Below are 14,370 nucleotides of genomic sequence, written 5' to 3'. Positions count from 1 at the left end.
ATATCAGAAATGTCACATTATGGAAGTAAAACTCAAAATAAAAAACAGAATAACATATGACATGCTTTCCAAGCCAAACGTGTCATTTTTCCCTTACCGGTACTTGTCCGTTAATAATGACTTCTTCAGCAAAACGCACTTTGACCGGATTGGATTTCAGCTTGGCCTTTTTAGCCGCACTGATGAAGGCAGATTTGGGCGACTGAAGGGAATAACAGGAACAAAAGCAGAAAAATGACTGAAATATTAATGTAAATCAAGTCATTATCATTTGAGACAGAAACTAATAAGCCGGTCTAGACGGACTCTGCAGCACGGTCATTATCCTTAACTAAAATTAAAGCTAAAGAACATTTTTTTTTCTTTTGTTGCTTAAAATAAACATTAACTGGGGAAAAAAAAAAAAAAAATTATATATATATATATATATATATATATATATATATATATATATATATATATATATATATATATATATATATATATATATATATATATATATACACACACACACACAAAAAACAATTTTGTTACTTGAAATAAAATTAACTGACATAAAAACATTAACTGAAATAAAACATTAAAAAAATATATATATTTTTTATTTTTATTTTTTTAAGTTTTTGAAAGAAATAAGCAGGTCTAGATGGAATATACAGCATTTTATTGTTAACTAAAATGTAAACCATAAAAATCCATTTTCGTTACTTGAAATAAACTGAGGCAAAATAAGATAAAAAAAATATGCAGCAGGATTATTATTGTTAACTAAAATTAAAGCTAAAAACATTATTTGTTACTTGAAATAAAATGAACATGAACTGAAATAAAATAAAATATAAAAAATTGCAGCAGGATTATCATCACTAACTAAAATTAAAGATAAAACAAAAATAGATTCCGTTACTCGAAATAAAATAAAATTTTTAAAAAAAATAAATAAGCAGGTCTAGATGGAATATGCAGCATTTTATTTATTTTTTATTAATTTTATTAAAATTACAACCATAAAAATCCATTTTCGTTACTTGAAATAAAATATTGAAACAATGTAAGATAAATCAAATTGCAGCAGGATTATTACCGTTAACTAAAATTAAAGCTAAAAACATAAAAAATATATTTTTATTACTCAAAACAAAAATAAACATTAAATGAAATAACTAAATATTAAAAAATATATATTTATTTTTTTAAAGAAATGTGTAAAAATAGACTAAATCTGCAGATTATTATTGTTAACAAATTAAAACTAAAAAACAAATTTTCATTTCTTTAAATAAAATAAACATTAACTGAAACAAAATAAGATTTTTAAAAATCTGCAGCAGGATTATTATTTTTTGAACTAAAATTAAAGTTAAAAATATAAATAATTTTTGTTACTTTTTTTTTTTATTTCAGCTAGTTGCCAAGGTAACATTTCTATTTTCCATTTAGTTTAAAGTCAAGTAGTAAAATAACTAACAAACTAAATAAATTAAAACTAATAGATAAAAACTACAGACATTTAAAAAAAAAAAAAAAAAAAAAAAGGCAAATACACAAAACTAAATTACTAAAACTAACTAAAATTAAAGTGAAAAACAGAAATCGGGCTATAAAAATAAAATCTAATTCAAAATATTAACAAAAACTATAACATTAAATCAATGACAGTGAAATAACACTGATTGGAGTTTGTGAACTTCTGCAAAATAGATTTAAAATGGATGGGTGCTAAAATCAGCCAAAATACTGACAAACTAACAAGCAAACAGAGGTTAATGTGTAGAGCATAGTGGATGTCGGGCGTCATACAGCTGATTCTTCACGATAATGATTCATCAATGATTCAGAGGAGGACTTACAGGGTACGGCTGCACCACCGTCAGGATGATGGACTCCTTACAACTTCTGCAAAAAACAAGAGAAGAGTGAAGATTCTCCAGGTGAAAACATGAAGACGATGTGCTTGAAAACACATCCAGATCTGACGCTTCAGCCTTGAAAACTTTTGTGCACTTCATCACATTCTCTATAGACGCCTCACAATCACAGTCAGACAATACTCTTAGCAGAAACTCCGTTCTGAAGACCTTGATCATGGCAGTATGTACTGAGAAAAGAAAACTCTTTCTGTACTGTCAACATATGATGACTTAAACTGAACGCCACAGTAACTGGATGAAGAACGACACCAGCAGGTTGATGGAGTTCAGTACCTGACCAGGTCGATGACTCGTTCCCGCGGAGCCGAGCTGACGGCTTCATCGTTTATCATCACGATCTCGTCTCCTGGGATCAGCTTCCCCTCCGAAGGACCTCCTGCACATCACACACACGTACGTGTCGGGTCAATAAATCAGTTTCTGATTTAGATACTTTAATTTCTAAGACAGAGTCACACTCAAGTTGCATGAAATGACTCAATTATATGAGTAAGTGCAGAAGAACTGGGATACCTGGAGTAACTGAGCGAACCACCACAGGTTTCTCGCTCCCCGCCACGAAGCCGAAGCCGAGCACCGGATCCCGCCTCATTTCCACCTTTCGCGGTGCAGGAGGGACAAACTTATCCACATCAAAACGCACTTCCTCCAAAGAGCTTGACTGTGAGAGGTGACTGAGAGAATGAGAGGAAGAGAGATGTTAATCGATTGTAAAGCCTGAAATATGAAATAATAGTTTTGATCATTTAGAGGCCTTAGACATTCATGAATCAAACATGATACAGTAGGATTTATAAGGTTAATGCATGTTCATGGCCTTATTTCTGATGAATTCATTCAGAAGACGTTATTATAAAAAGGTTTTGATGTCATGATGGTGTTATTCAAACAAGTTTCAATCATTTTTAGGCTCTACTAGAACAGGTTTTCCTGCTTGAATGTTGATTATTTTCCTCATATTCTCCATTGTTCAGCTCCTCTCTTCCCAGTCTGTCAGTAACGCTCTGTTTACTTCCTGTCTCTATGAAGCCCCTCCTTCTGAAAAGCACAATGTGCTCTGATTGGTCGGCTGGAGCAGTGTGTTGTGATTGGTGTTTGGGAAATGTCCCGCCCCTTACCATAACCTGCCAGTTTCAACACACTACTAACTAACTCAACCAGGCCCCGCCCCTTTATTCTGCGTATGAATTATTTAAATAAGGAATATTGTGAAGAAAACTCAAGATGGAGGCGTTTCAGAAACACTGACACTGATATAGAGAAGAACTGGAACTTTGAAGAGTTTTTCATGATCAAACAGCAACATTAAAGAAAGATGAACATGTGAAAAAGCAGAATAGGTCTTCTTTAGAGAAGTAGGAATATAGGAAAGCTCGCAGATGCAGTTTTTCCCTCAGGTGTCCGGATTACACAACTCTGATTGACCTCTTTCATAACAGCAACATCTGAGACAGGAGGTTTGATTGATTCAACCACAACATAGTAAAAACCCAGTGGAAATGATGATTGGCCTCGGCGGGAACATCAATGCTGCGGCTGTCACGGCTTTCAAGGTTCCCGGGAACCGTAATTTAGGGGGAGGTGAACAATGACTTTGTAGTACAAAAGGTTCATGAGAAGAAGTGCTACAAGTGAAAGAAATTGCTGCAAATGTTGATGACCCGGTTACACACTGTAATCATTCAAAGCCATCGTCTGGTAGAGTTGAGTCACCGCACAGGAACACGCTACACTTCAACATGACATCTAGAGAATAACTGGATGAAAAGGAACAGATTTTATTTTTTAAAAAATGAGGAGACCTCTCTGTCTGAACCTTCACGAGTATGGCTGCATCATATATTGATATAAAATTGATTTCATAATATGGCTTTATGCAACAGTCATAACATGTGATTTCATTAATATCTAGTTCAGTCATGAAACTCTAGAGGGCACAGGCTGATCGTTACCAATCACATCATTACCGCATAGCTAGGGATGCAAAGGGGCGGAACATTTCCGGAAACTTTCGGGAAATCTTGGAAAGTTTCTGGAAATTTACCGGAAATCCCGTTATCCCTACGCATGGCACAAGCTGACTGGCCTCTGAGATTGCTTGCTCAACATTTAAATAGCCCTGTTCATTGTGTGCTGTAAGCTGGTCCTGCAGCAGTTCCTCTGAACCCCTCCACCTCCCCAGCTCCACCTGCCTAGATCTGCTACACGATTTACGTCTATTTATGCAGCAGCAGCATATCTTACATGCTCACAGCGTTTCTGCTAGCAGTAGAAAGTCCATACTTGCTTTGCAGCAGATCTAGTCCACCAAGACCAAATACATTAACATTTAAACGCAGACATATAAACGCTGCACCGTATAATGAGCTGCACGCGTGTAAATGAACACTGTGAAACACAAAGCACACATTTATTTGCCCGCAAACCACCAAAGTAAAAGCTTGACAGTTTAACATTTGCAAATTAAGAAATTAAGACGTGTTATTAGTATTGTAATTTTACAGTTGTACTATTTATGTTTATACTATGTTTATTTAGGATTATTGCAATATATTTATCACTTCGTCTATATATTGTTTAATGATGAGCACTACAAACATCACATTTTATAGTCGTATTGAATGGGTCAAAAATAGTGGGAATGTGGTGGGAATTTGCTTCACAAATCCAAAAAGGTAATTTTTCAGTTTTTTAGAATTATTTTTATTTTCTACACAGATGCACTCCCCCACAAAATCACCTGAAAGGGGACATATCATGAAAATCCGACTTTTTCCATGTTTAAGTGCAATTAAGTGCGTGTCCTCTGTGCATCTACCAACCCAGAAAATGTGAAAAAGGACAACCCAGTAACTTTGTTTTGGCAAGCCTTTCTCTGCTAGCATGTGAAAAAACGAGCCACTCAGATTTCGCTCCCCTTGTGACGTAGGAAGGGGATCTTGTTCTAATATTACTGCCCCTTAATCTGCACGTTTCCATCCACAGCGCCGCCATTTTGGTGTACCAGTTCTAACACCATGACAAAAGTTTGAGCAAAGCATGCTAACTGTTCTGTCATTGGCTGCGCAGACGAGCACTGAACACTATTTAGAGTCTCGTTAGCTTGAATAGCCTGAAGTTGACCCTGACAAGTGTTTCTGTCTGAGTGATATTTTGTAAAAATATTAGACCATTCACAGCATTTGATAGCAATCATAAACATTAGCCTGGTGTGTATGACTCTGTTTGGCAAACAGGTACGCTATGTATATACGGGTTTTGCACAAAAGATTAACATGACGGCACATGCTAGTCGATGAGCTGAGTCAACTCCACAGCAACTACATAAATTTATCCACTAACCATTCAGAAACGTCTAAAAGTTGTAACTTCTTCCTGAGTCTCTCCATCAGTGTCGACTCCGGTTTGAACAATGTAAGGCTGAACACCGTTACTGACAATCCTCATTTTGGCTGCGTGAGATTCTCCAGCTTTGTTGTTGTTGAGCGACCGAAGCGTGACTGTTAAAGCTCCGCCCTCTTCTGGAAAGGGGGCGGGAGCAGCAGCTCATTTGCATTTAAAGGGACACACACAAAAACGGCGTGTTTTTGCTCACACCCAAATAGGGGCAAATTTGACAAGCTATAATAAATGATCTGTGGGGTATTTTGAGCTGAAACTTCACAGACACATTCTGGAGACACCAGAGACTTATATTACATCTTGTGAAATGGGGCATTATAGGTCCCCTTTAAATCATTCTAGAATTAATAATTCTTTCTAAATGTAGCTATTCAAGTCAGTATCTCAATGCATTTCACAGAAAAACTAAATATTGCATTATCAGTTTTTTCCAATATATCATTACTGCTCTATTGATGAGGAGGAAACATGAAACTAGGACAAACAAACTTAATGGACAAAAAAAAAACACATTAAAATCACCACAAAACTGCCCACAAAATCATAGAAAATATAGTGAATATTCAACATATTGCCAGTCCTGTTATTAAATAGTCCCCATATTGTACTTCAGTTGTTAATGTTGCCTTCAATTAAAGTTGGAATGATTTAATTTACGAGATGAGTGCATGTAAACACCACGACAATATCATTCTGAGTGAGTGTGAATGGAAGAATTACAGCAGAAACAATCACAGTTAATTGATCATTTATGAAGAATAGCAATAAAGCTTTGTTTTTGAGACGCAGACTTGTGCAAAACTACATTCCCGAACATCTTCTGTAGGTGTATGTGAAGAAAAAAACAAAGCATCATTTACACATCTAATGTACATCGTTTGCTCTTCTTAAATTAGTGCTGAAAAAAGCTTCCCGTCATGGTCTGCCTCTGAATAAAGCACAGCCTTTGGTCTCCATGTGCAGCCATTATCAGTATTTCATCACTCAACGTAAGATTTTATTGAGAATTTAACAGCATTATGTTTCTGCTTTACGCTCAGGTAACCAGCAAATGGCCTTTACATCACGTCTTCTCGCGTTTCACTAATGTAATCTGCACTAGTTGCTCAGCGATTGCTCACTCTTTATATCATCTTGCATTTGTTCGTCTCTGAAGCGTGAGTTCTGTGCACGTTGTTAGCTAATTAAAGCCGTGGGCTGAAGGAGGCGGCGAGGAAGCGCCATCATTCTCGACACATGTTCCAGTGCACCGCGAAGGGCTACAATTAATCTTTCAAGCCACGGCGAGAGCGCGAGAGGTCGTGCATGAGACGCTGCGAAACGCAGTTACATGCAGGTTAAGCAACGGATCTGTAAAGCGCCATTAGTTCATCAACAGGTGTTTGTTTCATACGTTTGGGATGCTGCGACACGAGGTTGTGGGTTCAAGGCGGTTTGGGCAAAATCTCATGTTTTTACTCAAAAAAGTTATTGTAAAATAGCCAATATACACACCTATGATGCTCATAGTAGCAACGTTGCTTCGCTACATCAAGGCAAGACGATACAGGTGAAATAGAGTAAAAAAAAAAAAAAAGATAACTAATACAGATGCAAATAGATAAAGTGCAATAAATGAAACACTTAAAAGTGCATTTTGCTTGTTTAGTATGGAACCAAAATCTCAAAATTGAGCCGTGCATGAAAAAAAACAACAGCTTTTCCCCGTAGAGACTTGCCTTAAAGCACATCGTGACTCGTTTGACGCTCATTATTCACGTTACTCCATGTTCATTCATCTGGCTCACATGCAAATTAATTGACACACTTTTACCATTGCAAAGTAAATACTGTCACACCATCCAGTCCTAATAAAATGCACACCTTGAACGCAAATCTCTCTAGATAAATGCATTTGTCAAATGCATGAATATTAAGTGCATTCATGCAGTGACGACCAAATGATCCAGGTTAATGCTGGATGATCGCAGCGAGGCGAGCGCTGGAGATAAAAATATGAATAGGATTTGTGCCATCACTCTAACACCACAAGCCCTGCAAAAAACATATGGGATGCAGGAAATGCGTCGCCTCATCTTCAACCATGACCACCTGCTATAGATGGACGGCTTCCCAAAGTCTTGAGAGCCATGGACACTGATGACCAGCGTAATGTCTTCATACTGTTATACTCATCAACAGGTGACTGAATAGATGGGTTATTATTTTAAACTCAAACTATGATGGAAACTATTGACTTAAAACTGTAAAAAAATAATGCACAGTTGATGGAAAAACTAGAAGCAAGTTAAAATAGAGCTGCAAGCAGCTATTAAGGGGCCAAGCACAAAGAAAGTAAAATCATCAGTAAAATATAGCATTTTATTTCATATACTTTTTTATTTGTTCTCAGAGTGAGCCCATAAATAAGTGTACCAAATTTGGTGAAAATATCTCATTTTGTTTAGGAGTTATAGACATGTATGAGTACATAGAAAATGACCCATGCACAACTTTGATTGCATTTACTATCAAAATTTTGGCGTTTGGGCTTGAACGTATAGCCAACGACCTGTTTCCAACTTTCCTACAGTGGTTTTCGTCTCAATCAGACTAATGGTTTCGAAGATATTCTTGAACGTTGTTTTATAACAACATCACAACGTTGCAAAAACCATAAGGCGAAACCTAGCATGTTTGGTATTGTTGGATTCGGCAAGGATTCAGGAATCTAAGGAGATGAAATATTTCCTATGAAAATAAGTCAACCACATCAAAAGTTATGAGAAATATCTGATTTCACCACTAGGTGGCGCTGTCTCGAAAATTCTCAGGCTACTTCAGGGTGCTGATGACCCATACCAAGTTTCGTAATGATACGCTAATGCGTTTAAAAAATACAGCATTTTGCTACAAAATGCAAAATGGCCGAGGCCCAAAATGGCCGATATGGTAAAATTGGATATCACTCAACTCGGCATGCTGCCCTGAATCTAACAAGATCATTTTTTTTATAATTTTTGGCCAAACCATTTGGAATTTATAAGCAAAAATAGCCATTTGCCAGCATAGTCTGATTCGATGATCCCTTATGGGTTATTAGCGTAAACAAGAGTGAAAATTTGGACAAGTGGTGGCGCTACAGAGTTTGATCTTGAGACACCAAATTTGCTGTAGTTAATGTTGGGACTGTCCTCTATCAGTGTGCCAAATTTCATAACTTTCCCGCAAGTGGTTCTATGGACTGCCATAGACTCCCTGGACAGAAGAAGAATAAGAAGAATGCCAACGGATACAATAGGTGCCATCACACCTTCGCTGCTTGACCCCTAATTAAATTAATCAATGTGGGATAAGACATCTCGCACAGCAAACTCTAAATCAACATTGTATGAATAATAAATAATGCTTATTTTTATATCATCTCAAACATCATGGAACATAAATTCCAAAGCAACAATACGTCAAGCACGCAAAACATGTTCACACATGCTGGTAGTTTCAGTTTCACTTGAAATAAATGCGTTTAGTCTTGCTGTTTGTAATAAATGTCATTTATTATGAATGCCACTTTAATTTGTTTGTTTTCTACTTATATTTCTCATTTCTGTTCTGAATACTGATAAATTTAAAGGTTCGACTTATACTCAGGTGCAACTTATTTTCGGGAAAATATGAAATACGCAAAAGACGGTGAATATTTTGAGGCCTGAAAATGTAAGTAGTGTCATGCACAATTCATTTTAGATATTCATCCTTGTAATGCATTAAAAACTGTATTCACCTTTTACATGGAACGTAACATTATAATAACAATCATAACTTAATATTTTTCAACTAAAACCATATTGTATCTGATCAGTAACTTCTCATTAATGAGTGAATGCACTTGTTTTTTTAGTTTTGAATGTCAATGTTTTTTTTTTTTTTTTTTTTTTTTTTTACAATGTTATTACGTCATTTACCCCCTTTTTATTAATTATAAATTTTTTTATAAATTCCTTGAAATTTAAAATATGATAAGAACATATATTTAAAAACATATTTTTATCAATATTTATGAGAAATTTTATTTGAATATATTATTATATGTAATTTATAAGAACATATAGTATGAGAATTATCAGTATGAACTCCATTGGTTGACCCGGTTCGACTTATAATAAGGTGCAACTTATTTTAATAAATATAAAATACACAAAAACCCTATCATTATATTAAATTTATTAGAACATATAATATGAGAATTACCAGTATTGAACTCCTTTGAACTTACAACTCATGACTGCACAAAACAGTCTAAATGTATGAAAACTACACATTCTTTTTCAAACAAAACAACATGTTTTCTAAAAGAAAAATTCATAAACTTTTACTTTCAGATGAAACAAAGATGATAAACAGCCTGATTCTCCTGCAGTAGAGGGCAGCAGAGTGAACTTCATTTTCAAACCCTCTTTCCTTTATTTAAATTTATACTATTTAGTCTATGAAATTAAATAGAAAATGTATATGTATATTGCTGAAATTAAAAGTACTAAAATGAACAATTATGATCATCAAAACTATAATGAACTTGTTGAACTGGAGGATGATAAGCTCAAATCACCTGTTTGACGGACGTGTGAATAAAAGCACAAATGACCTGTGATGATGATTATTCATGATTTCACTGGCTGTCGTCTGATTTGATGTGGCGATGAGTCACGGCGGGACTCATCTGAAACATTCACATCACAAGACAAAAGACACACAAATCACAAATGCCCTCGCAGGAAGTGAACGACAACCGGACAAAAGAGCACATCGGCGTTGCGACTAAATGCCAAACCAAAAACACGCAAAAAACTCACTGCAACTTCCTCCTCAAAACAAGCTGCTGCTGAGAAACTATTTTATCAACCGGCATTTTTCCAGATAACCAGCAGGGAGCAAATCTGATCCAGCGTGAGAGGTTGATAATTGTGCTTTTATTTGGTTACGGGAATTATTCCGGTCAAAAGCTAAATGCTTCTGGTTAATGGACTCTCATCTGAGCCATTACAGCCTCTCATCTTACCTGACCAATCAAATTAACCAGGTGAGGCGACTGGGAGAAGCTCTCATCGCTCTTTGAGAGGTCTATCACCTACATAACCAGCACCTTAACTCAAATAAAACCTCATTTAAAGCGCTCTGCACAGACAGCAGCCCTGTGCATTACACCGACAGACACGGGAAACTTGATGCATAATTGATTTCAATGCAGTTAGTGTTAGTTAGAGCCAAGATAACAACACAAAACTCTAAAATAAAATGACTAAATGCATCTATTCATGCCATTTAATTTTCCAGAAAATATGATATATGCAATCGACATTGATGATTGTGCAGCAGAAAGTAAACAGTGTCATGCAAAAACTATTTTAGACATTAATAATTCTCAACTGATTGATTAACTATAATTACAAACTAAAGCCTAAGCAGAACATGTAAAAAGTACATAGAAATGCATCTATGAAATAAAAATCCGTTGTGTAGTTTGTGTAGTGAGCGTGAGCATGCGTAGGCCGTCTAGTAGGTTTTGGAACGCAGCCCGTGTGTCTCTTATGTAAACTGTGGTCTGTTTATTTGATTGGAAGTGTGTGAAATGATAGCAGAAACCCAATGTGCAGACATTTCATTTTCATTTTCAAGACTCGAACAGGGTTTGAAAAATGTCCTACTTAAAGACTATGCAAGCGCTCTAATTTCTCTCTATACTCTAATTATAAATGCTCCGCTGCACTAATAGAGAAGGATTGCAGGATTTAAAGGAGGCGCTGATCCAGCTGGCCAAGATCAGATCTCTCTTTAGCTACAAAACACTCGAAACAAGGTCCAGGATCAGCAACTAGATTTTGATGAGCAGAACGGCGTATTTGGCATATCTGTGAATTAAGCAGGGCTTATTCTGTGCAATTAACAATTTCACAAAACCACAAACCTACACAGCAGGCAAAAACTGTGGCCGGTCGGCTTATACACTGAGGGGAAAAAATAACGGTGTAGGATTTAGTTGGAAACATTTTCACTAATAAATTGCTAGTAAATTTCACAAATAATTACAAAGAAATGGCAAGTAAAACATTGAAGTATAAAGACTGAAACAGTATTTTCTTGTAAAACATAGTTTGCTTTTCCACTTTGAAAAATAATTGTAACCAAGTCAGACAGTCTCTTCTGATTTTTAACGATAATAACCTTTAAAGTCAGCCCTACTGTGAGCTATGAGGTTGTTAATCGATGGTATTTGCTTCTGTTGAAGCTGTCAGCTCGCATTATTTCAGCTTATTTTTAAAATAATTGTGTTTAACAGCAGAATTTGTGGTGAAAAACTACATTACCCATGATGCTTTACAGAAAATTCCACCAATCAGAGAGTCGAAACAAGCAAAACGCATTAAAAGATCTCATTAGCTTCGCCCACTCCCATGAAGCACCACAAATGACGTAATCGAGTCGATCTCCCTATGTTCTCAAAATACTGAAATGTTTGTGTGTGTATATAAATATATATGTATATTTTGCAATAAACTTTTTTTAAAAATTTAATTATGCTGCTCGCAATGCTTCATGGGATTGTAGTTCTTTCCCCTCACTGAAACCGCTTCAAATCAAAGTTTGTACACTCTAAAAAAAATATATGCTGGGTTAAAAACAACCCAAGTTAAATGTTGGGTTAAATGTTTGCCCAATGTGCTGGGTAGTTTCATTTAACTCAACTATTGTTTAAAAATGACTGTATGTCTGTCTTAAAATGAACCTAAAATATGTTGGAAATTAAAAATCAGACACATAATTACTAGAGGCAACAATAATAATCAAAAGGTGAACATTTATTAATAAGCAATTTAATAAATGTTTATTATTTATTAAATATATTAATAAATGTTAATTTCCAACATATTTTGGGTTCATTTTAAGCAAGAAATACAGTAATTTTATTTTAAACAAATAGTTGAGTTAAATGAAACTACCCAGCAGGTTGGGCAAACATTTAACCCAATGGCTGGGCTAAAACAACCCAATCGCTGGGTTAAAACAACCCAATCTCTGGGCTAAAACAACCCAATCTTTGTGTTAAAACAACCCAATCGCTGGGCTAAAACAACCCAATCTCTGGGCTAAAACAACCCAATCGCTGGGCTAAAACAACCCAATCGCTGGGCTAAAACAACCCAATCGCTGTGTTAAAACAACCCAATCTCTGGGCTAAAACAACCCAATCTCTGGGCTAAAACAACCCAATCGCTGTGTTAAAACAACCCAATCTCTGGGCTAAAACAACCCAATCGCTGTGTTAAAACAACCCAATCGCTGGGCTAAAACAACCCAATCGCTGTGTTAAAACAACCCAATCGCTGGGCTAAAACAACCCAATCGCTGTGTTAAAACAACCCAATGTCTGTGTTAAAACAACCCAGCTGCTGGGTTTATCCATGTTCAACCCAACACTTGTGTTGTTGTTAACCCAGCATTTTTAGAGTGTAGTGTTGTGATTCTCCTCATAGCTGGCTGCTTTGGTTCACGGCTTAAAACGCTTTAACCAAGACCTTTTTTAAATCCCTATGAGAGAAATGAATGGAAAAAAATACTCTCGGAACCAGCGCTGCTGAAAAAGTGGGCGGCACTAATGCACTCAATGAGGTCCAGATTTAATGCCAAATATCCAGCTATAAGGAGACTAATAAATCACACGCTTAACACTCAATCGCATGTTTCAAAAACCCTGCATGTTGCGGCTGCTGTGATCTGAAGCCACGTGACACAAAAGCCGGTCATACGAATCCTCAGCTCACCCACACGCTGTCTGTCAGGACAGACTCGCACCGACTGACTGCAGATTATTCACCGCTCAGTGTCGCATGCTGGATTCACGGCTCAGACCAACATACACAGAGTTCAGCTTCATCTTCTCTTCATAATTCACTCGTGTTGCACAACGAAGCCTTCCGGCGTCACGTCCACTGCGACTCGGCTACAGAGCGAGAGATTCAGATATCACATCCCTAAAAGCCCCGAGCGGTTAACAGTTGTGCTGAGCAGCGGAGTTCTTTCATTTTCTTTATTTTGAAGATGTTGCTTCTATTTTAAGACTAGGAGACAGCATCCAATCACAGCACGAGTGTGAGAAAGGAAAGCAAAACATACTTAACAGTGGAAAACTGGGTTACTTAAAACCTTTATTAATAATGCATTATGAAGTATTTTGAATTATGCACCTTATAATGCATTATAACCCAGTTACAATACTCATCTATTCATTGAACACCTTTAGAAAGTATAATGCTTTAAAACACACGACAAACAACCAATTTCAGATGTAACAAGGAATCTGAAAATATTATGTTCTTTAACTTTATTTAAGAAGACGCAATGATTGACTGACATTAATAGACCTCAGAAATGAATCTCAACCAGAGTATACCATCAGATTCAGCCCTGCTAGTGCCCTTTACAGTGTGCCACCCTAAGATCCTCACCGCACCCGTCCGGCAGCCCCTGAATCTCCTGGAAGCATCACATGCTGCAGCAAACAAACACAGATCTGGCATATCCGAGGAGAATATTTCATAAACTGTGATGGTCTGACTGAAGAAAACACTTTCATAACGACGCGAAAGCACAAATTATTACACACCCGAGGATGAAGCTGCATCTCGGCCAAGGAAGAAGACAGACCCAACGGGAAGCTTCCTGCTCGCGGTGTCCTGCATCTGATGTGCAGAAGGTTGTGTTTCATTCTTACATAAGTGGCCCTGGACGAAACCCCGCAACCCAAGTGTGACAAACCCCTCCCTCTGCTGGATAATTAGAAATAAACAACAACAAGACGCTTTCACAGTCACCATGAACAGCAACGCGAGGAGCCGAGAAGCGAGGGAGGAGACCAGAACACAAAGATAATGTTCTAAAATGATTATATGGATCAGGATCACACTAACCTGTCAGACCTTAACAGCAAAGACGTCCACACAGAGCAGCAATTTACAAAAACAAATGCGACCCTTAATATAGTACACTGTGAAAAATTATT

The 14,370-nt window shown here is 36.6% G+C and overlaps 1 protein-coding gene across 3 annotated transcripts in view; it reads right to left on the bottom strand.

Moving 5' to 3' along the window:
- Nucleotides 1-14,370, bottom strand: part of frmpd4 (FERM and PDZ domain containing 4) — a 60,773-nt gene that overhangs the window by 16,434 nt on the left and 29,969 nt on the right. For 2 of the 3 annotated variants that reach the window (XM_051904957.1, XM_051904958.1), the window contains exons 3-6: nucleotides 2,445-2,605; nucleotides 2,205-2,307; nucleotides 1,851-1,896; nucleotides 98-202 (exon numbers count right to left, since the gene is read on the bottom strand). In XM_051904957.1, the coding sequence (XP_051760917.1) occupies nucleotides 98-202; nucleotides 1,851-1,896; nucleotides 2,205-2,307; nucleotides 2,445-2,605 (415 nt within the window). Of the gene's footprint in view, nucleotides 1-97; nucleotides 203-1,850; nucleotides 1,897-2,204; nucleotides 2,308-2,444; nucleotides 2,606-13,974; nucleotides 14,097-14,370 lie in introns of those variants that run through there. The other variant, XM_051904959.1, reaches the window with a different exon arrangement.

Source organism: Ctenopharyngodon idella, chromosome 9, assembly GCF_019924925.1.
Source record: "Ctenopharyngodon idella isolate HZGC_01 chromosome 9, HZGC01, whole genome shotgun sequence".
NCBI classification, from domain to species: domain Eukaryota; kingdom Metazoa; phylum Chordata; class Actinopteri; order Cypriniformes; family Xenocyprididae; genus Ctenopharyngodon; species Ctenopharyngodon idella.
This window is presented reverse-complemented; position numbering and strand designations above follow the sequence as displayed.